The sequence below is a fragment of the Procambarus clarkii genome, chromosome 78 (assembly GCF_040958095.1).
Source record: "Procambarus clarkii isolate CNS0578487 chromosome 78, FALCON_Pclarkii_2.0, whole genome shotgun sequence".
NCBI classification, from domain to species: Eukaryota; Metazoa; Arthropoda; class Malacostraca; order Decapoda; family Cambaridae; genus Procambarus; species Procambarus clarkii.
The window spans coordinates 10234091-10260392 of record NC_091227.1 but is presented as its reverse complement, the minus strand read 5'-3'; the positions used below and the strand labels follow the sequence as shown (position 1 = coordinate 10260392).

Sequence of the window (26302 nt, the reverse complement as noted above, 5' to 3'; positions counted from 1 at the left end):
TTCTTCATCTCTACTGTGGTTCTAACCATTTTTCTTTTTGCTTGGCTCTTAATCACAAACTTTCTTAGGGAACAGGATGACTTAGGTTGAACAAATCACACACTAGAAAGTGAAGGGACGACGACGTTTTGGTCCGTCCTGGACCATTCCCAAGTTGATTGGTTTGTTCAACATATTTCAGCCACGTTATTGTGGCTCCTCTTCTGCAGGATGGCTTATTTACACTAAGCATATAGCAAATATCCAAAATACCCATAAGAAAAGTGTAGTGGAGTGTGCACTGAACGACAGTTATGGCGAAACCGATGGATCAGGGACGCGTGTTTACATGTGAATGCCGAGCAAATGGACAAATACAGTGCTGAACATGAACACAACGTCCGAATACCAAAAAGTATGAATTGGGAGCAGTACAAATATCGAGGTTCCTCTGTATTTGTAGTCTTGCCATGTTCAGAAGTAATATAATATCTTACAGCAAGTAATTGCTTTACACAAGTAGAAAATGGACATCAAGACAACTAAGATTTCATGTCCACTTTTAATTCGTGTTGTGTTGCTTGAAGAGGAAATTAGGATATGAGAGGAAAGGGAGGTGAGATGAACATATCTCTACTACAGTGCAATAACTACAATGCAATATATAAGTTTTGTATCAATATTATCTTTGTTTTGCAGGTTTCCATCTACCTAAACAATTGGTCTCATGTGTTAAGCTATGTAAGCAAAGCTCAAGCAACTCCAGAAGTTTCAGAATCTAGGGTAAGTTAATTTTTTTTCATGTACATCAGTGTTATATGTGCATGTTTATTCAAACCACATTATAGTTAAATATTAGACATTTTCTTAAAGGTTTTTGAGACCTTTGCGTGTCTGTAATCCTAAATTTGTTGATGAGGAATTGTCCAAGATTTATAGTATTGCCTCCCAAGTTACAATTCCCTAATTTTTTTGTAATATAGCTTTTAACCTGACTAGGAAACAATTTATATTCATAACACTAAAAGCCCAGTCCTAAAATATTTGCCTTTGCTTCCTTACGCTGAAAACATGTCATGCAGTTCATGTGTGAGATGTTTACAGTCACACATGAAGTGAGTAACTGAAAATACACACACTTCAAGATTTTAAGATTAATGTAGTTTTTAAAAATGTGAGCGCAGTCAAAAGTATGTTGATTAACACTTTCGCATTCTGGGCGAGCGCGCGCCAGACAACCCCAAGGTGGCCTGGGTGGTTCCAGGGAGTGTGTGGCAATACTGAAAAGTGTATACCTGTACTCTTTTCACTCTTGTCACCTCAATTCTCATGCTTCATCTTTCATTTCGGCCAGCACAGAAAATGGGAAGACATAGGCGGTCATTTTAAAACCAGTCCCAGAATGACCGGATAAAAATTAGAATTTTAACAAATATTTTAATTTGAGATACAACCTGCGACCGGATGTACGCACCTGTGTGGTGCGTACATCCGGTGAGAAAAATTTCGGACACAAACTGCATCACCGGCGGGCGAAAGTGTTAAGCATTTGCCTAATTCCACTTGTGAATATAAAGAATATATTAAAACTCCCATTTAGAATACATGCCTAAAACATTTCCTGATTGAATAGTCTGTTAACATTGTCTTGCTACCATTCACTACCACAACTTTAGTTTCAGGATTCTTTGCATTGGCACTTTTGGTAAAGATCGTTCACTGCTGGTTATTTTCTCGTTGATGTTCAATTTTTCTTGGTGGTACCTTTCAAATTGACTGTCTTGTGTAGCATTCCAGGATTTTGATGCCTAGGAGACCTGTTGAGTAAAAGGGTAATAGTTTGTGATTTTGTTTATACTTGTTTCCAGCTGTCACAGAAAGTTATCTTTTTTTGGCAGCCATGTACATAGTCTGTTGTGCCTGGTTTCTTCACCCAGTCTCTCTTGATTTGGAGCCGAGTTCCTGTGCTTCAGAAAGGCTATGTAACTCGTATCTTTACTGGTTGGGTCACAATGACACTCCTACTCAGTTCAGAGCCCAAGTCTGCTGCTTGCAGCTTTCCTCGAGGTTCTGTGGTGTTTTCGACCACTACAGACTTTAGGGTTTATGCTGGAGAGCATTGTTGTTCATTATTGCTTTGGAGCTTTTTCTGTGGGGAGCCCCTACGGCTCCCTGGAGCTTATCGGGCTAATGTATGTTATGTTAGACCGGGACATTAGCTAAGGAGTTCAGACCTACCAGGGACCAGCGCCAGAACCTGGCCCCTTCAGAGAGGTTTCAGGGAGCAATGGCCCTGGAAAACCCCATATGGTTGGGGGTTTTCCTTATCTGCCATCGACCGGGGTTAGGCACCCAGAAAGGTAGGCGTAACAAAACAAACCCCACATGGTAAGAAACTACAACAAAAACCGAACAGAGAGGTAGAAAACTCCCTACAATCCCAAGGAAACAAGCAAACAAGCAAACATCACACTTTACTGCCGCGCCGATCGTCCGCGCAGCCCTCCCCACCCCGGGAGGGGGAGGGGGGAGCCCCGGACCTACCGCGCCGGCTGCCAAGCTCCAGTTCGTTCGCTAATGTCAACCGGGATTGACGCTTCTCTGGCCTCAGTTTCCTAGGCGGTGTTTGCCTTGTGTGGCGTTCACTGCCGTGTGTTGTGGTGTGCGGTGGCCAGGAGTACTTCATCAGTGCCGGGGCTGCATGTGCTTAGTGGCTGACTTCCCTAAGCGCCCTGTGAGTACTGCCCTTGCGTAACAGGGTTATCTTCCCTGGGGCGTTCGGGAACCATTCCCGTAGAGGTTCTTGCTGCTCGGCATTTGCCTCGCCCTTGGGGCCAGCTGGGGCTTGGGGCCCTTGTTTGGCCCTGGGTAGGGTTTGGTATTGTGCTGGTTAGGGCGTCAAGGTGTTGCGCAGCCTGCCACCTAAGCGGCGGCCGGTTTCTGTTGCCTCTGGAGACGGTGTACTTTTGCGGGGTTTTTCTTTTGTTTTTCATTTTCTTGCTTGGTGGGGGTCTGCCTAAGGTGGTTATAGTTCCACTGGTAGTGTTTGGCGGCCCTCTGCTAGTCCCCCGTGCTTGTACACGTCTCAGGGGTTTTCAGTGCTATAATCTACCCTCTTGTTATGTTTGGGTTTCTTAACCGGTTAGCAACACCTTGCCCGGGCTTCCCGTAGTTGTTACCCTACGGGCCCTGGAAACCCCTGTCTGGGCTCGGGGGACCATTGAATGTGTGATCCGGGTTCCAACCCGTCTTGAACGGGATCGTTGGTTGCTGTTCCCTTGTCTCCGGGTGACAGTCGCCATTTTTACCTCCGTCATGCTGCCTGTTGGGTCACTGACACCTTGACCCGGAGTCTTGCGAGTGATTCTCTGCTTGTTCTCCAGTACTCTCCTGATGTTATTACTGTTCAGAGTACAGGCGGCATCCGTGTTGCAAGCTAGGTTAGGTTGCTGCAACATGCTAGGTTGGTTTCCCACTCGAATGCCCCGTGGCCGCCCCGTTTGGTTAGGTGCTGCTCGCCCCTTTCTCTCCATGTTCCCGGCTCCGGACCGTCTGCGGGTTTCGGGGTCGGGGCGGGGTTCAGTTGCGGCAGAGACTCGGGCGGTTTTCGGGGGATGCCCCGTTCGGGTTGGGGACGGAGGTTTGAGCCTGTGCCTCCTGCCAAGGCTTCTGGGTCTTACCAGCGGCCCTTTCTTGTTGCCTTTCCCATGGGCTCTTGCTTTTCTTTAAGGGCGGAGGGCTTGGAGGACGGCTCTGCCCCGGGGCCTCTGTTGTTGGTTCCCGGGGCTGTGGGGGTTGCCTGCTAGCAGTTCTGGGGCAGTTTTGCCCCTTCAGGGGTTTTTCTGCTGTTGGGCGTCGTTTTTCGCCCTTCCAGTCTGCTAGCTTCCCACATTTGCTGGCGTGTTTTTGTGTATTAAGCGTCAGTCACAGCCCCTGCTGGCGGCCATTTTCGTCTGCCGGTTTCACGGCATGGCCACCAGGGCGGCGTTGCGGTTTGTTTACATGCGTCTGGGTGTGCGAGCGAGCGTCTCTGGTGAGTTTTCAAAAAATTTGCAGGGTTTTTGTTCTCCTGTTGTCGTTTCTTTGTTTTTCTGGTGTTTTCTTGCCGTTGCCTGTTCCTCTGGGAACGTTTGGGTGTTGATTTTGGGTCTGAGCCTCTGGGTTTAGGCTCAGTGCCCCTGGCTGGTATGCTTGCTCCCACACCTTGCCCCTCGGTTTTCGGTCTGTTGGGACCGTTTTCCCAGGGCGTTCTGCTGGGGTCTGTGCTTTGCCTTTTCGTGGTGTTCTCCGCCGGCAAATGTGGTGGTTTGGGCTCCCCCTGGTTCGATTCTGGGTTCCTTTGGGTTCCTTGGTTTCGTTCTGGAGGTTTCTTCCTCTTGGGCCCCCTTTTGTGGGTTCAGGGGACTTTGTTTCCTTGTGTGACCCGGTTCTGCCTTTTGGGGTTCCGGGGTCTTCCTGGCTTGCAGACTGAGCTTTTTGGGTCTTGGCACATGTTGTGGTTGTGCTGGGACTTTGTGGTTTTGCTGTCGAGGTGGGCCTTTTGATGCAGTTGTGCTTGTGGGGGTTGAGCTCTGGCTCCTTGGTCCTGCCTCTCAACCGTCCATCAACAGGTGTATCGGATCCTGTGCCTCTTGGGCTCTGTCATGTCTACATGTGACATTGTATGGGGGTCAGCCTCGTTACTTGTGTGAGGAGTCGCCACATTACTTCCTAGTGCTTTCCCGTTCCCATTCTGACACTAAAAAAAAAAAAAAAAAAAAAAAAAAAAATTCTATCTGTGGCTCTTTTGGGTACTCAGTTTCCACCTGTGTCCCCTAGTGCGTGTGCCCCTTGTGTTCCATAGCCTGTCCTTATCAACCCTGTCGATTCCCTTGGGTGTCTTGAATGTGGTGATCAGGTCTCCCCTCACTTCATCTTCCAGCGAAGTGTGGTTTCATTCCCGTTGTCTCTCCTCATGACTTCGGTAGTGTACTTTTTCTTTCTGAAGGGGTTCTGTTCCCTTCTCTGTTGACTGGGCGCTGGGGGCGCAGCTTGCTCTGTTGCCTCTCGCTTGGTCCCGCTGTTGGTGGGCGCTTTGGGTTGTCTTCCGGCTTCTGCTGGCGTCGGAGGACGGCTTCTCCCCCTTGGGGGGGTTCAGAGCTGGCGGGGTGGGCTTCTTCCCTGCGCTTCGTCATTTCCTCTTCGTGGGTGCGTGGGGCGTGGTCGATCCGCCCCATCCTTCTGGGCTTCCCGTCTGCTCTTTGCAGTCATGAGCTTTTCCCGTCTGCTCTTTGCAGTCATGAGCTTTTCCAGTCTGCAGTTCTTCTGGACTACTTCCGTCTGCGCCCTGGATCCTCTGCCCTGCTCGGAGGACTGTTGTCTCCTGTTCGGATCCTGTTAGGGCCGGGTGCATGGATGGTGGACCTGGACCTCCAGGTCACTTCTTGGCACGTTCCTCTCCAGTTTTTCTGGGGCTAGCACGGTTGGTAATTACCTATGTGTACTTACCTAAGTGTAGTTACAGGATGAGAGCTACTCTCGTGGTGTCCCGTCTTCCCAGCACTCTTTGTCATATAATGCTTTGATTATAATTGTCATATTGTCATATAATGATTGTCATATGTCATAATATGTCTTCATATGATTGTCATACAATGCTTTGGTGGTGGGGCTTCAGGTTTGCTGTTTTTATTGCATTCCCTATTTTGTGAAGGGCACTTTGTATACTCTTTGCATCTTTACCGGATCTTAGTGCCCTGTCTGCGTCTTGAGATTCGGTGTCTGGCCTACCTCGACGACTGGCTGGAGTGGGCTCCCAGTCAGTCCGCTTGTCTGCTCGCCAGGGGATGGTTCTTTCCAGATCGCTGGGTTTGGTTTCCTGGTGATCTGGAGGTTTTACCTTCTGTTTCCGTCCCGGGTTCGGACCTGGGCCTTGTTTCAGGCTCTTGGGCCCCTCATTGTCTTCCCTCCAGAAGTGTTACTGTGGCTGTGGTCCCGCCTTTGGCTGTTCAGGAGGGGGTCCCGGGTTGCTCAGCGGTTGCTTGGGCGGTTGTGCGGGAGTTTGCACTTCGGCGTGCTTGTCTGCCCGCGGAGTCGGGTTTGGCTCCGGCGTCGGTTGGTTCCTACGGAGACTCCACTTCCGCCTCTTGCATTCCTTGGGTTCCTCTGGGGATCTGGTGTTGGTGCTGCGTCACCAGCTTCCTCTTTGGGGTTTTCGGGGTTCCGTGCCTTGGCAGCTCCCCGAGCCTTCGCTCGATGTGTTCACGGACGGGTCGTCTCTCGGCTGGGGCTTTGTGACCAGTGCTCACCAGGTCGGCCGAGGTTGATGGAGTCTGTCTGTCCGTCGGGCTCACAGCCCGGTTCAGGTGTTCATGGCTGTCTGGTTTGCGCTTCGGAGGGTTTGGGTCACTAGGTACTCTACCATTCAGCTCTGTTTGGACTGTTCTCTGGTGGTTCTTGCCGGAACCACAGGGGGTTTGGTTAACTGTGTGGTTCGTGTCCGGGGTGTGTCCTGCGTCCTGGTGGACAGCTGTCTCGGTTCATTCCTCTTCGTGGGTTGGCCAGTCGTCGCCGATTCGTTTTGTTGGCTCTGTTGGGCTTATGGACTCCTGGCCATGGACGTCTTCGGGTCGGCGTGGTCTAGGCGTCGCCCGTTTTGTGGCGCCCTTCCCACCTGCGAGGACTTCACGGTGGAGGCTTTCGGCAGGCCTGGTCGAGGTGGGGGGTACCTGTACCTCTTCTCCCGGTCCAGCTGTTGCTTCGGGTTCTGGCTCGGTTGCAGCCCATTCCTACGAGAACAGTCCTTATGGTTCCACGGTGGCCGGCCCGGCCTTCTTTTCAGACGCTGCTTGATAGGTGTCCGTACCCGGGGCGTTTTTCCTGAGGCTTCGCCTCTTTCAGCAGGCCGAATCGGTCCTGTCCGTGACTGGTTCGGCCTTCTCTTTGGCTCTTCGCGTCTGGTATTTTGACGCAGGTATCGCCATCTCTATGGTGTTCAGGTGGCTTTGTTGACGGTGTCCCACCTGCGAGCTTCGTCTTGGAGACTGTATGACGTTTATTACGTTTTCTCGCGTTTTGTTTCCCCTCCGGCCTGCTCATGAGTCGCCTGAGCCATCCTGGTCCTTGTTCAGGGTGCCTTCTTCTCTTCCCCTCAGTTTGTGGTAGCCCCTTCGGTTCCAGTTTCCTCCTCTTTGGTACTGGTGGTAGCTTTATTGGTGTGCAGCCTTTCTCTGTCCTGGCGACGGTCGAGACGGCTGCTTTCCGGAGGGGTTCTTGGGGTATTGGTACTTGTTTGGTTTGGCCGGGGGGTGCGTCCTGTGTTGTCCAGTTGTGCTTTTTGCTGTTGCCGGCGTACCGTGCCTGGGGATGCGCTGTGGTTGATCCGGTTCCTTCGTTCCCTGTTTTCAGGGCTCGGGTCTCCCGGGTCGTCCGCAGTGTTTTCCTTCTTCCTGCGGTCTGTCTTTGCGCCCGTGCTGTTCAGACGTTTGCAGCAATTGCTGCTGTGTTGGTGACGTCTCGGGCTCATTTCGGGCGCAGGGAATTGTGGGTCGCACAGGTTTTTGGCCGCCCATCCATATGTGCGTCTGTTCTTGGGCGTTCTTGTTGCCTTGGGTCGCAGGTTTGCGACCGGTTGTCTTGGCTTTGCGTTGCAGAGTTTGTGGCAGCCGCCTCCCGGGTTAGCCCTTTCTTTTCCTTCTCTTTGGGTATGAAGCTCCAGGGAGCCGTAGGGGCTCCCCACAGAAAACCAGCGTTGAATGTAATGAAACGCCATTTTCTGGGTGAGCCCCGGAGGCTCCCTGGAAACCCTCCCTCCCACCGGTCGGCGGTTTTTTCGCGTTGGTTGAAGCTTAGCTTCCGAACTGGAGCTTGGCAGCCGGCGCGGTAGGTCCGGGGCTCCCCCCTCCCCCTCCCGGGGTGGGGAGGGCTGCGCGGACGATCAGCGCGGCAGTAAAGTGTGATGTTTGCTTGTTTCCTTGTTTCCTTGGGATTGTAGGGAGTTTTCTACCTCTCTGTTCGGTTTTTGTTGTAGTTTCTTACCATGTGGGGTTTGTTTTGTTACGCCTACCTTTCTGGGTGCCTAACCCCGGTCGATGGCAGATAAGGAAAACCCCCAACCATATGGGGTTTTCCAGGGCCATTGCTCCCTGAAACCTCTCTGAAGGGGCCAGGTTCTGGCGCTGGTCCCTGGTAGGTCTGAACTCCTTAGCTAATGTCCCGGTCTAACATAACATACATTAGCCCGATAAGCTCCAGGGAGCCTCCGGGGCTCACCCAGAAAATGGCGTTTCATTACATTCAACGCTGGTTTTTTGCCTTCACCCTTCTCTTGGAAAGGATATTTCTGGGTCCAGTAGACATTAGCACAATTATACCACATTTTGATTTGTTTATCATGTTTGGTCATGATGTCTTTCCCCACCTAGTTTATTGCCAGCCTTTGTTCCTTCCAACTATGGTGGGTGTTCCATGGCGTTTCATTCCCGATGGGGTCCCAAATTGCATTTGTCACTCCCGTAGGATTCTGGGGTGTCTGTTTCCTTGAGTGTGTGATTTGTATTGTTTTGGTCCTTAGTTGTTAGGTTACTAGGTCATTTCATAGTTTGTCCCTAGTGTTCTGGCTATTGTGGGGTGATGCTGCTGCTGCTGAGTCACATTATCTTATGATTTCAGGCCTTTGTTGCTTTTCTCACTTTTGTGCTGGTATGTTTTTGTTTCATACAGTACTGCCTCCCAGCCCATCACTAGTTGGGTGTGGGTGATAGTCCAGGTTTTCTCCCTCTTGTCCTGGCTTTGGAGAATCTCACATGGAGTTGAGCTCTGGTCCTTGGGTGCTTTTGTGGTCTCATCATAAGGTCTTAACCCTGTAGCAATAGCCTGTCATTCTGGGTGGGTGTTTTTTTGTATCCTCCCTCCTGGAGCTGGGTAGGGGGGTCCTCCTCTGTCCCCCCCTTCAGGACTGTTTTGGGTTCTTTTGGTGACATTGGCTTCATTCCTGTTTTGCAGGTCCACTTAGTTCATTCATGTCATTCCTGGTGAAAAACTCGGCTCATATTTCAGAAATAGGGCAAATTACAGTTCTTCTGCTCTTTCTAGTTTGTTGTTAAATTCCAGCCTCACCATATCAGTACCTGGGGTGTTTTACAGACCATTTCTCTGACATGTCATAGATGTGTGGTGCTTGGACATGCATCTTGCATCCTGGCTCAGCACTTGTGCTCCACCTGGTTCCAGTTATCTTGACTTCTATCATGGATAAGTCCCAGCTTCTGTTTTTTCTGGCCCCCTTTTGTGGTAAAGTTCATGAAAGTGTCATATGAGGAACTCGGGTGAAGAAATAAAGGGGATTTACTGAGAGAATGTGCCCAGAAGTAGAGCATAAAGTGTAATAAAACCATTTTCTCTGCAGCACCTCATTAGCTTCCCATTCCTACTCTTCCTTCTTTCCTGTGGCAGGAGGTTGAGCTCGAACTCGGGTGGAGTGGTCTCCTCACTAGTATCTGGAGGCCCAGTCCACCACTTGGTGGCATTGGGGATAGAAAGTTGATGTGCTGATTAAGTATTTATCAAGAGTTTTATTTTGATGGTTCAGCAATTGTCAAAACATCTCTGATGGAGGTTGAGTAGTTTGTTCACCTCTTGATTATTTTGTGGGTCAGTCACTTCATTACTGGACAAATCTTTAATCCCTTGTTCTCCCTGCTGCATGGAGGAGAATTTGCTAAAGCCCTTGTGCCAGGAGGGTAGTCTCTCACAGGTACCTAGCATGAGGAGTTTGTCCTTTGCCAGTCTGTAAATTCAGGGCAGTTACTAAGATGCAGTGCAGAAAGGGGCCATTTCAATATACTCTGTGCTCTTTTTTCTTCTTTCAGCCGAGCAATAACAAAGACCAGTCAGCTGTAATCCAGACCAAATTAACGTGTGCAGCAGGATTGGCGCAATTAGCTACAAGAAAATATAAGGTAACATGTTATTGGCATCTTTCATTAATTAGACTTTTCTTCTGAAATAATCTTTGCTGTTTCTACTCTTCACAGGTGCCGTCTTGTCCAATCGGCTCCGATAACAACATACCCAGCATGGACCTTAGTCCTGGCTTTGTTGCTGTTGACTCTTCCCTTTCACAGTTAATACTCAAATGCTCTAACCTTGCTAACAAATGTGACCTGACTTAAGCCTACCCTCATTTTTCTTTTTTCTTATCCTCCACTTATTCCTACCTTTCTCATTCTTCTTTCATCCCATTATTACACTCATCCCATTCGTACCTTTCATCCTATTCTTACCTTTTCTCCTTATTCTTACCTTCTTGGAATTACCTTCGTCTCTTACCTGTTCCTCACCTCAAGTTTTCCTTATTCATTGAATGTGCCTTCCTCTCTCATGATCAATCAATCACCTCTCTTCCATCCCAGTTACAGCCCCGTTCCTGTGCCAGGTAAGGTCACTACTTACCTGGCACCGGGTTCATGGGCTCACCATAGCCTGTGTTACTTTGAAACTTTTGTTCCAAGTAGCTGAATCTAAAACATCATCATCTCTTCCCATCACATACGATTTGATAATGGTCCAGGATGGACCGAAACGTCATCGTTTCTTCATCTTCTGGTGATTTGGTCATCATACGGTATTCATGACAAAATATGCATTGAAAATATGATACGAAGAACATGCCTGTAGACTAGAAGGGTATGTACACATTCCTAATGTACACAGTCTTATTTATACCATGAATGAGTTTATACCACTTCAGTAGCAGCTACAGTTATAATCACTGACAACTTGGGGTTTTAAGTCAGTTGAGTTTGATTCAACTGTCCAGTACTGTGCCATTACTACTATACCAACCACCTTATGAACCCTTCTTTCGTCTACCTTGTACCTTATTTATAAGGTACAGTGTGTACAAAAACAACTTAAAAATTGGAACATCAAGGAAAATTGGAATGCATTCATCCAACATTCATTTAGCAGTCTCCGTGGTGTAGTGGTAAGACACTCGCCTGGCGTTCCGCGAGCGCTATGTCATGGGTTCGTATCCTGGCCAGGGAGGATTTACTGGGCGCAATTCCTTAACTGTAGCCTCTGTTTAACGAACAGTAAAATGTGTACTTGGATGAAAAAACGATTCTTCGCGGCAGGGGATCGTATTCCAGGGACTTGCCCGAAACGCTACGCGTACTAGTGGCTGTACAAGAGTGTAACAACTCTTGTATATATCTCAAAAAAAAAAAAAAAAAAAAAAAAAAAACCATTAACTGTACCTTCTAGTCTGCATTCTTCTGGAATTCATCCCTAGAACAAGCAAGGGAGTGCTGCTATTTCATAATGTACTATTTTATTCAGTGTGTTTGTATCATGAGAGGTGCTTGCAGTGACAACTTGGAAATATTAGCTCAGTCATCTCGGTATGATCATTAAATACAGTTCTTGGGGGATCTGTGCCCACCTTATATGATGGGCATGGTGCTGCCAAGTGTGTTTTGGCAGCACCATTAATTTATGATTAACAAATTTATATAGATTTTTTTTTTTTTTTTTTTTAATTTTTGTTAATTGTGCATTTCTTATTTCAGGCTGCGGCCAAGAGCTTTCTCGGAGCTCAACTTGATGCCTGTGATTTTCCCGACCTCCTGTCCACCTCAAATGTAGCCATGTATGGTGGCCTCTGTGCATTGGCCACGTTTTCTCGTCAAGAACTACAGAAATTGGTTATCTCTAGCAGGTTAGAAACTGATCGCATTACTTTTGTTTAGTTTTAGCAAGTACTGTACAAGATGTTATTGGGGTGCTGTAGAATAAGTGGGAAAGAGAGTAAAGTTAAGTATTGCATAAGTTTTTATTATTGATAGTGAAATATATGATCCTCAAGCTACAGTGCCAGTAAGCAAGTGTAGCAACTCAGATTTGAAGAACTGGATTTTACTTTTTAAAGTTAGTCTGGTAAAATTGTGCACAAGACAGGTGTAATGTTAGGTGAGGTACCGCAGTTCTACTTAGCTGATCATATGCTTTTATGTAGCATAAAAAAATTCAATGCATGTATGGGGATGAAGAGAAAGTCAAAAGTTAAAAAAAAAAAAAATTTAATAAACACAAAATAAAAGTTACTATAACACTTGCACTACGACTGTCATTGTACACATAATTTAGAAGTAGACATCAAATAACAGCATGAACACTAATTTCAACTCGGATGACCTGGACACTGATACTAACAAAGTACATTGCCACAAGAAACACTGCCTGACACCTTAACTGTAAATGAGCCGCCTTAGCAAGTCATCAGGAGCTCAATGTTAACTGAGCGGACTGAACTCAAATGTCTGATTTCTGCCAGACATCAACTAGCTTGCTTCCCAGAAGGGCATGTGGCATGACAGCTAAACTATCATCTACAGTTCAAACAGTGAGTCAGTGCCAGGTGCAGGAACGCCAAAAACGTATGAATACAGAAGATTGTGTTGCCTAATAATACATTTTTATTTACATTATACACATAAACAACTGTTTGTGTACCTAAACTGTTGCTTTTGAGTTAGGGGTTATTGATGACTGCTTGGGAGAAGCCACTACCCAAATAATGAGGGTAATTATATGACACATGCATGTATGTTTTATGCAGCACCTCCAGATGTAAAGTTGCTTACTACTGGGAAAAACCTAACTTCATTCAATTAAATGTAATCTCATATAATCTTATAATGTGCATTAGTAGTTAGCCCTGACAGTGAAAAGAATGTTGTCATTGAACAGTCACTAATAGGTTCTTGTATGCAGTACTCTGTATTTATTAATAAAAATAATGACTATGATAACCACTTCCACTCTGCTTGTGTGCAAAAAGTAAAGATAATTATTTTCCTTGTTTTTCTTATGAAATGGTAGATCTGACCTTAACAATATGGAAAGTACAAAAAAATCATATACTGTATATATACGTTTATTTCTTGGGGAGCCCCGTCGGCTCCCCGTAGCTATCCAGACTGATACGGATATGTATAACGTTCTGGCATCAATGTGCATGGAGTTCTTGCCTACTGGGGATCATGGCCAGAACCTGGCCCCCCCTCAGAGAGACACGAGGAGCAATGGCCTATAGAAACCCCTGTGTGGTTGGGAGCACTCTGTCTGGCACCCAGAAAGGTAGGCGCCCTAAAACAAACCCCCTATTCGGGTGAAAAATTGCTACTGAAAGCCAAACGAGTGAACAGAATTCCCCAAGGAAAATGAGCAAATGAGCATGGCGTCATCGAGCCGCCGCGCTGCTGTCTGTGCAAACCCCCCCCCCCCTCCCTGGGGGGGAAAAGGGGGAGCCCCAGACCCTCACGCTAGCAATCCACCCACCAGTTTTTGGCTGACGTGATATCTGGCAGGTAGTGGGCCTCTGGCTTCTGCTTTGCTTTCAGTTTCTGTGCCTTGTGGCGTGGTCTGTCTCTACAGTTAATGTGCGAGCCAGGAGTAATATTCTACGGTATTCGGGCTGCATGCACCTCGGGTCTCCTTCCCTAGGTGTCCAGTAAGTACTGCCCTTGGGGCTTGGGGCCTCCTTCCACAAGTCACCTTGGGGTCTACTTCCACTGTGTCTTTTATTACTCGGTACTTGGCTGCCCTTGGAGTCAGCTGGGGTCTTGTTGCCCTTGTTTGCCTCTGGGTAGGAGGTAGTTTTTATCACTGGTAGGGGCGCAGGGTATTGCACAGCTAGTTATCACCTATTTTAGCAACTGGCTCTGTTATGCCTGAGTACGTTCTCCTCTTGCGGGGGTTTTCTTTCGTTTTTACTGCCAGGTGAGGAGTCTGCCTTTGGTTGGTTACTCCCTCTTTATCTTTAGGGTCCTTCTCTTCTATATATGTTTTTAGTGGCAGATGGATCTACAATTTCCTGACTAACAGAACCCAATGTGTAATAGTCAACAAAATAAAATCCAGCCCATCAACCGTGAAGAGCTCAGTCCCCCAGGGTACTGTGCTTGCTCCAGTACTTTTTCTCATCCTCATATCAGACATAGACAAGAACACAACCTATAGCACTGTATCATCCTTTGCAGATGACACTAGGATTTTCATGAGAGTTGACAACATAGAGGACACGGCAAACCTCCAATTAGATGTAGATCAGGTCTTTCTATGGGCTACAGAAAATAATATGGTGTTTAATGAGGATAAGTTCCAGCTCATGCGCTATGTAAAAATTGAAAATATAAAAACAGAAACCACGTACAAAACTCAGGCAAATCATAACATAGAACGAAAAGGCAATGTAAAGGATCTGGGTGTACTCATGTCGGAAGACCTTACCTTTGAAGAACACAATAAAGTAGCCATCACAACTGCAAGAAAAATGACAGGTTGGATAACAAGAACTTTTCACACTAGAGATGCTATACCAATGATGATACTTTTCAAAACGCTTGTGCTCTCTAGAGTGGAGTACTGCTGCACAATGACAGCCCCTTTCAAAGCTGGAGAAATTGCTGACCTGGTGAGCGTGCAGAGATCCTTTACTGCTAGAATCCACTCGGTAAAACATCTAAATTACTGGGACCGACTAAAGAGCCTAAATCTGTACTCCCTTGAGCGCAGGCGGGAGAGATACATAATAATTTACACGTGGAAAATAATTGAGGGGCTGGTCCCAAACCTGCACACAGAAATAACATCACATGAGACCAGAAGACATGGCAGGATGTGCAGAATACCCCCGTTGAAAAGCAGAGGTGCAACAGGTACTCTTGAGAGAGAACTCTATCAACATCAGAGGCCCGAGACTGTTCAACACGCTTCCACTACACATATGGGGCATAACTGGCTGACCCCTCACATTGTTCAAGAGAGAACTGGATAAGCACCTCCAAAGGATACCTGATCAACCAGGCTGTGACTCATACGTCAGGCTGCGAGCAGCCGCGTCTAACAGCCTGGTTGATCAGTCCAGCAACCAAGAGGCCTGGTCGACGACCGGGCCGCGGGGACACTAAGCCCCGGAAGCACCTCAAGGTAACCTCAAGGTAAGGTAAGGTAACCCCCTGCTTGGCCCCCGTGAGCGGACATGTTCCAGGGGTTCAGCTTTAGAAGTTTGCTTGGTAGTTTTGTGCGTCGGTTCGCAGTACCCTGCCTGGGCTTCCCTCAGCTTGTTACCAAGGTTAAGGGCCCTGGGAAACCCCACAAGGGCTCTGTGGTCTGATGGACGTGACCCTTGTGTCCCCCCCTTGCTTTGTGCGAGGTTGGTGGTTGCTCTGTCCTCTTATCTCAGGGTGACATTCACTGGTTGTGCCTTCGCCATGCTGCCTATAGGGTCGGTGATTCTTTTGACCTGGAGTCATGCAACGTTTACCTGGTTGATATCTGGTTGATGGGGTTCTGGGAGTTCTTCTACTCCCCAAGCCCGGCCCGAGGCCAGGCTCGACTTGTGAGAGCTTGGTCCACCAGGCTGTTGCTTGGAGCGGCCCGCAGGCCCACATATACCTGGTTGATGGGGTTCTGGGAGTTCTTCTACTCCCCAAGCCCGGCCCGAGGCCAGGCTCGACTTGTGAGAGTTTGGTCCACCAGGCTGTTGCTTGGAGCGGCCCGCAGGCCCACATAGCCACCACAGCCCGGCTGATCCGGAACTTCTCTTAGAAAACAGTCCAGTTTTCTCTTGAAGATGTCCACGGTTGTTCCGGCAATATTTCTTATAGTCGCTGGGAGGACGTTGAACAACCGCGGACCCCTGATGTTTATACAGTGCTCTCTGATTGTGCCTATGGCACCTCTGCTCTTCACTGGTTCAATCTTGCATTTTCTACCATATCGTTCACTCCAGTACGTTGTTTTTTTACTGTGTAGATTTGGGACCTGACCCTCCAGTATTTTCCACGTGTATATTATTTGGTATCTCTCTCGTCTCCTATCTAGAGAGTACATTTGGAGAGCTTTGAGACGATCTCAATAATTTAGGTGTTTTATCTCGTCTATGCGTGCCGTATATGTTCTCTGTATTCCCTCTATTTCAGCAATCTCTCCTGCTCTGAAGGGGGAAGTGAGTACTGAGCAGTACTCAAGACGGGACAACACAAGCGACTTGAAGAGTACAACCATTGTGATGGGATCCCTGGATTTGAAAGTTCTCGTAATCCATCCGATCATTTTTCTGGCTGACGCGATATTTGCTTGGTTATGCTCCCTAAACGTTAGATCATCGGACATCATTATTCCCAAATCCTTGACATGCTGTTTTTCTACTGTGGGAAGATTCGATTGTGTTTTGTACCCTGTATTATGTTTCAGATCCTCATTTTTGCCGTATCTGAGTACCTGAAATTTATCACTGTTAAACATCATGTTATTTTCTGCTTCCCAATCGAAAACTTTGTTGACATTTGCTTGTAGTTTTTCAGTGTCTTCAGCAGAGGTAATTTTCATGCTGATTTTTGTGTCATCTGCAAAGGACGACACGAAGCTGTGACTTGTATTTTTGTCTATATCAGATATGGGAATAAGGAACAGTAGCGGTGCAAGGACTGTACCTTGAGGTACAGAGCTTTTAACATAGCTTGGACTCGATTTTATCTGATTGACTGTTACTCTTTGTGTTCTGTTCGACAGGAAATTGAGTATCCAGCGTCCTACCTTTCCAGTTATTCCCATTGACCTCATTTTGTGAGCTCTCACCCCATGGTCACATTTGTCGAATGCCTTTGCAAAGTCTGTGTATACAACATCTGCATTTTGCTTTTCTTCTAGGGCTTCTGTGATTTTGTCATAGTGGTTGAGTAACTGTGACAGACAGGATCTTCCCTCTCTAAATCCATGTTGTCCTGGATTGTGCAATTCATTGTTTTCCATAAAACTAGAAATTTGATTCCTAGTCACTCTTTCAAACACTTTTATTATGTGTGATGTTAGTGCAACTGCCATATAATTTTTTGCCAAGGCTTTACTCCCCCCCCCCCCCCCCTCCTTGTACAACGGAGCTATATCTGCAGATTTAAGTGCTGCTGGTATCTCCCCTGTATCCAGGCTCTTTCTCCATATTATGCTGAGTGCTCTCGCTACTGGTACTTTACATTTCTTTATGAATATTGAATTCCATGAGTCAGGCCAGGAGCTGAGTGCATAGGCATATTGTCAATTTCTCTTTCAAAGTCTTCCGAGTTTGTGGTAATATCCGTTATATTATCTGCAGCTTGAATGTCATTCATAAAGAAGCTGTCTGGGTCATCAACTTTCATGTTGTTTATTGGTGTGCTGGCTTCTTACTGGCTTCTTAGAATTTCACTAATCTCTTTGTTGTCCTCTGTGTACGTACCTTCATTTGTAATTAACACTTTCGCACTTTAGATTAGAGATAACTCGTCACCGTTTTTTCTTACGATTCTGCATAACAGACTACTTTTGTAGTCCATCGAAAAAATATTTCTATAAATTCCATTTTCTAACCGAAATGGATGGGGATACTCTCAGATTTTTCTCCATGAAATAGTTTTCATGGAGTTTCATTCATGGAGTTTTCATGGAAATAGAAATCATGTTATAGTTTGGAAGGACAAGCGCCCCGTCTCTGTCATCACCAATATCCACAATGCCGACACTACTCAAGCACAGCGCAGGAAACGCGTTCGTAAATGTGACAGGAGAACTGGAGTAGAAATTGTGAAAATGAACAAACCAAAGGCCATAGTGGATTACAATAAGTTCATGAAAGGTGTTGATCATTTTGATCAAATGGTCAAATATTATGAGTTTGCAAAAAAACCCACAAATGGACCAAGAAGATTACTTTCTATTTTCTGCAAATGGCCATGCACAATGCATACGCATTGTATAACCACTACTCAACAGATACAAAAAAACTAACACTATTAGAGTTTCACGCAGTAGGAATAAAAGCCTTATTGGCGTGGAACAGCGAGGAATGGGCAACAACAACAAGCATACCACATGTTCCCGACATAGATGCCAGCGCAGCTCCTCCTGCTGACGCGGCAGTTTCAACACCCGGCCCATCTGGTGCGAGGCGTCCTCTGTTCACCTCAACACCTCAAGCCCACTCATCAACCACAAATTCTGAAATGGACATCGAGGACATAGAACCACTTGATGTTTCTGATTTCATAGAAGATTCTACTACAAGTTCGGTGGTTCCTGTAGAAGACAATATTCCTCCAGTGCATCCAAGAAATAGAAGAATTATAGATTCAGAACAACGTCTCAACTACAAGTTGACGCATGAACTCGTGCACTTGGCTAAAAAAAGAAGATGCCGTGTTTGTTTCAAGTCTGGCAAAAGGAGGGACGTGATATATGGATGTAAAACTTGTGATGTGGCACTGTGCGCTGCGCCTTGCTACACAAGGTACCACCGAAGAAAGATATTTTGGGTGGAGAAAAAATAACCACCGGCAACAGCTTCACTCCACCTAAGAAACATCAGATGAGCAACTTCAGGATCAGAAGCCTGAAGATGGTGGAGTGAAGAAAAAATGCTCAACTGTTGATCTTCAATCAACATAGACAGGGTAAGTACACCTATTTGGAATTTTTTATCATCTATAAGAAGTTATATTATATACGTTTTGTAGAGAATTTATTTGTGAATTTTTTGGTACCAGAATGAATATTATATCACAAACTTCTATGAGTAAAAAAAAAAAAACACAAAGTATGTTTGGGGGTGTGGCGGGTGTGGCTCTGGGTGTGGCGGGCGTGTGGCAGTGGGTTCCCTTTAGCCGTTGATATATCCAACACGTGGGAAATATTTGTATGTGTTATGTATATGTCTGTGTAGGGAATTTTACTGCGATCACTGTCATACAAATTATAAAATGTTTCAACAAGTATAAACATGACAAACATCAAACGAACGAAAACAATGCGTTCGTTTCTGCCGTGAACGCATACTGAGCGACGTGGTTCTATATTTGGCGCTTCTCTTACACATGCTTTGTACAATTGTTATACATTTCATCTTATAGAAAATTTTATTGCGAACACATTGGTATAAAAAAGAAATGCGTACATAGAAAAGTAGGGTCAGGAAACGTATAAATGTATAAACTTTCCAAGCATGATTTCCCCCGTTTTCGCCAGTGCGCTCGCAGCTAACTACTCTCCACTTCACATACTCTTGCGGGTGGGCAATTACCTATATTAAACATTCATATGCATATGTCCGTGTAGAGAATTTTATTGCGATTCCAATGATACCAAAATTAGCGATGTAGGACAACTGTAGGCTTCGCAACCATTAAGAGAGTGGAAACATTTTGTTGCTGTTTGGCGCTCTCGGCGAGTGATCTGCATAGTTTTTTATTTGGTGTTGACACTCCTTATGCTTGGGCGGCATTTTATAGGTATGCTCTTATAGACAATTTCATTGCGAACACAGTGATACCAAATTTAAATACGTGCGCCTTCAATTATTGTCAGGACAGCAAAAGAGTGTACACTTTTTTGGTCTTACCGCGTAGGCGCGCGAAGTGCCGAAAGCATCTGGGGTATTGTTTTTTTTTGAGCGCCGAGAGCGCGAAAGTGTTAACGGTCCAATACTGGGCGAGGTTTTGGATTTTGATTTTGCATATGTGAAAAAATATTTCGGATTTTTCCTTATCTCTTGTATACTTTCTGTTCCAATTCCATTTCCTCACTCATATGATCGCTTCAACGTTTGTTCTATTTCTTCGATCTCCCTGCTTAGGCTTATTTTCCTTGCTTGTGATAGTTGTGTCTGCCGAAGCATTTCCGTTACGTTTGTTGTTGGTACGTGCTCCAGTTCACCCTCACTACTGATCATGTTCTGAGGGTGCAGGCAGCAGCTGCGTTGCCTGCTAGGTTCTGGTTGCTGCAACTCGATGGGTAGGTTGATGCCCCAAGACTGCCCCGTTTTGGTTTTAGGGACCCGGACTGGGGGGTGGGAGTCGCTTCGACTTTGGTACCTTCCGCCCTTCCTTTCCCTTCTGTTGTGCGTCCGGTCCCCCCCACCCCCCATGCTTCCGGCTCTAACCCATCAGCGGGTTCGGAGGCAGGGCAAGATCTAGTTGGTGTTGAGACTCGGGTGGTTTCGGTGGTGTCCCCTTCCGTAGTGGCAGCAGAGGCATTGGAGCTTGTTCCTCCTGCCGATGCGTATGGGTCTGACCAGTGGGCCCCCTTCCTTAGTTTTTTTCAACTGCCCCGGCTTTTTCTTGTGAGGCCGGGGCTTTGGAGGGACGGCTCAGCTCAGGGTCCTCGGAGTGGGGTTTCTGGGGCGGGGAAAGGGTTGTCTTGGGCCCCGTTGGACCTTGCCAGGGTTTTTGTACCTTCGAGTGGAGCTTGGTGTTGCAAGAAGTGGTTTTCTGTTCTCTCCCTGCTCTTACACGTTGGTTTGGCATTCTACCCTTCCCTGGATTCGGTTCCGTGCTCCCGTGGGTTCTTCGGTTCCGTCTTCCAGAGGTTTTTGGCTTCCCGCATCCAGTCCCATGTGGTGCGGGATGTCCTTGTGGTTTACCTCCTGTGTGACCTGACTTACGCCTTCGTAGTGGTTCCGCGTTCTTCATGTATGGATCTTTTTGTCCTGGGTTCGTTATGAAGTTCCGGGGTCATCCTGGTTTGCAGACTGCCCTCTTTTCTTGTTGGAGGTTTGGCATCCGTTCTGTTGGCGGGCGGTGCTAGCTTCTTCCCTGAAACACACTTGGGCCCCTGGCTCTTCAGTTTTCTTTGCCTTTCGGGGGGGGGGAGTCCCGTCGGCTCCCCAGAGCTTAATAGGCCGATATGCTAATGTCAGACTTTGGCATCAGTCATGTGTGTGGAGTTCTGTGGGCCTACTGGGGATCACAAGCCACGAGCCAGAACCTGGCCCCCCCTCAGAGAGGGCATGGGAAGCAATGGCCTATAGAAACCCCCGTGTGGTTGGAAGCATTCTATGTCTGCCGTCGACCAGGTCTGCCACCCAGAAAGGTAAGCATCCCAAAACAAACCCCTATTTTGGTGAAAATATTGTTACCAAAAGCCAAACAAGTGGATAATACTCCCCCTAAAAGAAACGAGCAAACGAACACGTCGTCACATGTCACCGCGCCGCTGTCTGCGTTACTCCCCCCTCCCCGGGAGGGGGAAGGGGGAGCTTCAGACCCCTCACATTGGCTATCCACCCGTCAGTTCTAAGGCTGATGCTAGAGCCAACGTTCATGTGCTCCGGCTCCAGTGGTTGTTTCAACACTGTACAGTACCTAGTGTGTGGTGACTGTGTGCTAGGTGGTGCATGAGGCAGGAGTGATTCTCTAGTGCTCGGGCTGCATGCGCTTAAAGTTTCCTTTCCTAGGTGCCCTGTAAGTACTGCCCTTGGGGCTTGGGGTTACCTTCCACAAGTTCCTTGGGTTCTGCCTCTGCTAGGCCGTTTACTGCTTGGTTTTCGGCAGCCCTTTGTGTGCTAGCGTGTTCTGTCTCCCTTGTTCACATTAGGGTGAGGGGCAGTTTTGTGCTGGTAGGGGCCCTGCACTGCTTGTTTTCACCAGTCATAGCAGCCGACTCTGTTCTGCCTGGGTATGCTGTTCTCTTGCGGGGTTTTCTTTTTCTTTTTGTTTGCCTGCCTAGTGGGGGTCTGCCTTGGTTCTTGCCCCCTGTGTACTGATACTCCTCCTCCTTCCGGTGGTTTCCCCTGCTAGGTCCCCGTGCATGTACACATCCCGGGGGGGTCAGTTTTTAGAAGGTTGTTTGGTATACTTGGGTGCCGGTTAGCAGTACCCTGCCTGGGATTACCTGGGCGTGAGTTACGTTAAACGCTCAGGATCCTGGGAATCCCCTTGGGGGCGTGTGGGTCCGATGGATGTGTCCCCGGAGTCCCCCCCCCCTCACTTTGTGCGAGTTCAAGGGTTGCTCGGTCCATTTGACTCAGGGTGACCCTCACGATTTTTGCCTCCGTCTGCTACCTGTGGGGTCGGTGGCACCTTCGACCCGGAGTCCTGTGAGTTTCGTTGCTTGTTTGTGACTCGGTTACCCGGTCTTATGCTAACTATGCAGGTGCAGGCAGCACAGGCGTTGCATGTTGAGTTCAGGTGGTGGCAACGCGCTGGGTTGTTTGCTCCCGGAAACCCTGAGGCTACCCTGTTTTAGGTTGTTGTGACAGGGCTTGGGGGTGTTGGTTGCTTCGGTTTTGATTCATCCTCGCCCCCTTGTCTTATCCCTGTTATGGTTTAGTCTGGTCCCTCCCCTTCCTCCCTGCATCCGGATCCTTTCCGTCTGAGGGTTCGGGGTCGGGGCGGGGTTCGAGGGTCTTGAGACTCGGGCAATCTCGGGGTTTCCCCTTCGGGGGTAGCGACGGAGGCATTTGAGCCTGTCCCTTTGGCCGGGTTGTATGAGTCTACCAGTGGGCGCCCTTCTTTAGTAACTTTCCGGCTGCCCCAGCCTTTTCTTTTGCCCCAGCCACGAAGGTTCCCAGGGTTGGGGATGGGCTGACTTAGGGGGCCTCGGGCCCCATTGGACCCCGCTGGGGTTTTCTACCCTCAGTGCGGGGCTTGCGGTTGCAGGGAGTGGGGTTTTTCCTTCCCCTCTCTGCGTACGAGTTTTTGGGCATCACATCTGTGCATCCCCAGGTTCGGATCCTTGTCCCTTTGGGTCAGTTCGGTTCCGTCCTATCAGTGGGTACTTTTCTCTGTTTCTACCCCCTTTTCTTTGGGGCGGGACTTCTCCGTTATGGAGGGGGTCATGTTCCCCTGTTATCGGGGTTTCTGCATGACTTTTGGTCTCTGGTGTGACTGCCTTTCTGAGCCTTCGTGATATTGTTTGCTTCTGTGAGATCTCGGGGGTTTGGGAAGGTCTTCGATTCTTCACACATTTTTGGAACGTCTGTTGTCTTCTGGTGAGGCTTACCTCCGGTCCTTTTTGGACTCATTGGTCCTCTTCCATGCTTCTTGGTTTTTGATACCGTCTCGTTCTTTCGTAATTTTTCTTCTTTCCGTGCACTGTCTTGCGCTGCACAGGTTTGCCAGATTGGGCTCCTTGTAACCTGATTGGGCTACTTGTAGCCACAGAAGGGCTATGCTATGTATGTTTCGCTCCTTACTGCTCTTTTCGTCTCCTGTTAACGGCTGCCCTGTGTACTCTGAAAATGGATTCAATCGTTAACAACACTATTTTGTTTTAGTTTTCTAGTCAATTTCGTGTTTTTCTTTCATCGACTCGCGACTTCTTGCGACCCACATCTGCCATCCCTGTCTGCGCATGCGCCGTGGTGGTTTGTTTTGATATGGGCGGTGTGCACGTGTGCTGGTGTTCTGTGTCCTTTTCTCTCGGGTGCTTCGCCTCTTGCTCCTCTCAATTCTCCAGTCCGTGTCCCGTGGCTACTGGGGGTGTTCTGGATTGCCGCTATGGGGAGAATGCAGGGTTTTCCCTGCGTATGGGTGTGGGGCTCCTTCATCCCTTCCCTACTCTTCTCCTGCATGTGTGGCTTTGGCTTATTTCACTGGCGGTGCTCCCATCATCATCTCGGCTACGTTGTGTCGTCACACGTTTGTGCCTATGTTCTGCAGGTGAGTTTCTGTGGTCTGGCGTCTCTTTCCGTCAGGCCCTGGTTCGTAGGTTTTGGCTACGAATGTACGAACATCGGAACACAGGTGTCTGCAGCAGGCCTCTTGGGCCTTATGAGGCAGCTCCTATTTATACCCATCCAGTCGCACTCGTATGCATGTACAGCCCATGTTTGAGTCCGGCACGGGGCCCCACCTCCACCAGGTTACAATGTATGATTGTGGGGGTGTATGTTATGGGATAAATATTACTGTGTCAGGATGTTATGAGGTGACGTTTTGTTGCAGTTTTCTTACTGTGGTTGCGTGTTGGGGATTGGTTGTGGAGTTTTGTTTGGCCCATCTTGCAGTTCCTGGCTTAACCCTTCCGTATACATTGGTTTCTCTGGGCTTCCCTAGTTGTGTTTGCGGGAGTTGAGCTCTGGCTTTTTGGTTCCTCTTCTCACCTGTCAGTCGCTGGTGTGCGCTTCTCACCTGTCAGTCGCTGGTGTGCGGGTTCCTGTGCCTGCTGGGCTCTTATCATGTCTCCGCTGGAAGCTGTGTGTGGTATCATCCTCCTCCACATCGCTTCCTCATGCATTCCGTTTTGTTTCCTACTCTGCCACTGCTTCCTTCTTTGCAATGTTTCTCTGGCTCATTGGGCTCCTTCCACTGGTGTCCCCTGGTGCGTGTGCCCCTGGGGTCCCATGGTTGGTCTTTCTCTACCCTATCGATTCCTTTGCGAATCTGGAAATGTGGTGATCTTGTCCTCGTCGCTCGTACTCATTGGTTCAGGTACTGGTCTGGTGGCATACCTTTGCACGTTTCATTCCGTTTGTTACACATTGTTGTGTGTTTTGTTTGTGCCTTCCTGGCTTCCCTGCCTGTTGGTGTTTTACAGTCTCGTGGTGTCCTTTTCCTAGAGTCTCGTGTCGGAGCCTTCGTCTCCGATCTCCTGGTGGGCTCGCTGGTGTTGGGAAGTTTTTCTGTACGGCAGGCGTTCCATCTCCTCTGCCAGCTTGGGTTTCCGGGTCTGCTGGCTCCGTGGTCACACCCGAGATCTTCTCGCGGCTCCACCTCTTCCTAGGCTCGATTGGCCCATGACGGGGCTAGTTCGGTTTCTGCCTCGAGTCTCTCGCCTGCTGTTGGTGGTCGGGTGGTTTCGTTCTTGGTGTCCCACCTGCATGCTGCTTCTTGGTGGCAGTGTTTTTTTTTTTTGGCGGTAATTCCTTTTCCTTCTGTCCCTTCATTTGGTAGCTGCGTTAGTTGGCATGGTCTTGTCCTTCTCTTGTGGAGGTTCGGGGCCATCATCTTGCCCCATACTGTCGCATCGTATCCTGCAGCACTGGCAGAGCCGCTTCAGCTTGCTTTCGGTATTGGTGTTAGTCTGTGCTGTTTCGCAAGCTGTCTCATGCGTTGTTTCACCTCCGGCCTGCTCAGGCACCATCTGAGCCGTTCTGGTTTTTGGACCAGGTGCTCTCTCTTTCTCTCTTCTCCTCGGTTTGTTGTGGCCCCTTCAGTTTGGGGTTGTTTCCTCTTTGGCTCTTTTCCAGTGGCCCCTTCAGTTCAGGGTTATTTTCTTCGGCTCTTTTCCTGTTGGCTTTGGCCTCTGGGGGTCAGGTTGGGGGGGCTTCATGCTCTCCTCCGGTGCAGGGTTTTTTGCTCTTTTGGTCCTGGTCATAAGTTTGTTCAGTTGCAGCCGTCTCCTTTTCTGGTGATGTATGAGTTTGCTACTTTCCGGAGGGGTCTTTGAGTTGTTGATGCTTGGTTGGTCAGACCGGGGTGCATCATGTGGTGTTTGGTTTCAGCTCTCCACCATTGTCTACGCATCTTGGCCTCTCTGGCCGTGGCTGTGCTTTAGGTTGGCCGGGTTCCCTTCCCTCCTTCCTATTACAGGGTTCGGGTCTCCCAGGTCGTCCGCAGGGTCCTTTGGTTTTGCCTGGTTTTCTTCGGGTGTGTGGCATCCGCCACCTGGGTCCTTCCCTCTTTTCTTTATCTTTGGTGAGGTAGCTCCGGGGAGCCAATGGGGCTTCCCCCAGAAAACCAGCATTGAATGTAATGAAACGCCATTTTCTGGGCGAGTCACGGAGGCTCCCCGGTATCCCTCCCTATCTCCGGTCGTCGGTGTTTTTCGCGTATTCTTACATCCAGCCAAAGAACTGGTGGGTGGATTGCCGACAGGAGGGTCTGGGGCTCCCCTTTCCCCCTCCTGGGTAGTGGGAGGATTGCGCAGACAGCGGCGCGGTTGTTTGATGGCATCAAGTTCGTTTGTTAATTTTCGTTTGGGGAGTTCTGTCCACTCGTTCGGCTTTCGGTAGCAATTTTTCACCAGAATAAGGGTTTGTTTTGGGGTGCCTACTTTTCTGGATGCCAGACATAGAATACTCCCAACCACAAGAGGGTTTCTATAGGACATTGCTCCTCGTGCCTCTCTGAGGGAGCCAGGTTCTGGCCGTCATCCCCGGTAGGCAAGAACTCCATGCACATTGACTGATGCCAGAAAGTTGTACATATCCATATCAGCCTGGATAGCTCCGGGGAGCCTCTTTGACTCGCTTAGAAAATGGCGTTTCATTACATTCAACGTTGCTTTTTTCGCCTTAACAATTGTCAATATTTCTTTTGGCATTCATCAATATTACATTGTAATGGTTGCCATCACTAAACAATTATATATTTTTTTGTTTATTTTTCATTTAAAATATATTACAAAAGTAATCGCCTTGCAAAAGTAAAAAAGAATACAAAATAAATATGAATCTCTCTTAGTCTAGGTAAGTGCTACAATTGTCATATTATGATGACTCAGAGCTGAAGTCCATATAAATCCAAAGTATTTTTTTTTTTATCCTCCCATGATTTCTGGGAGATACCATTGAGCTATTGGAATA

The 26302-nt window shown here is 48.0% G+C and overlaps 1 protein-coding gene across 1 annotated transcript in view; it reads left to right on the top strand.

The window, feature by feature from the left end:
* CSN1b (COP9 signalosome subunit 1b) overlaps positions 1 to 26302 on the top strand; it is a 100040-nt gene that overhangs the window by 40502 nt on the left and 33236 nt on the right. The window contains exons 6-8 of the mRNA XM_045727491.2: positions 679 to 762; positions 9828 to 9917; positions 11532 to 11680. Of these exons, the coding sequence (XP_045583447.1) occupies positions 679 to 762; positions 9828 to 9917; positions 11532 to 11680 (323 nt within the window). The remainder of the gene's footprint in view (positions 1 to 678; positions 763 to 9827; positions 9918 to 11531; positions 11681 to 26302) is intronic.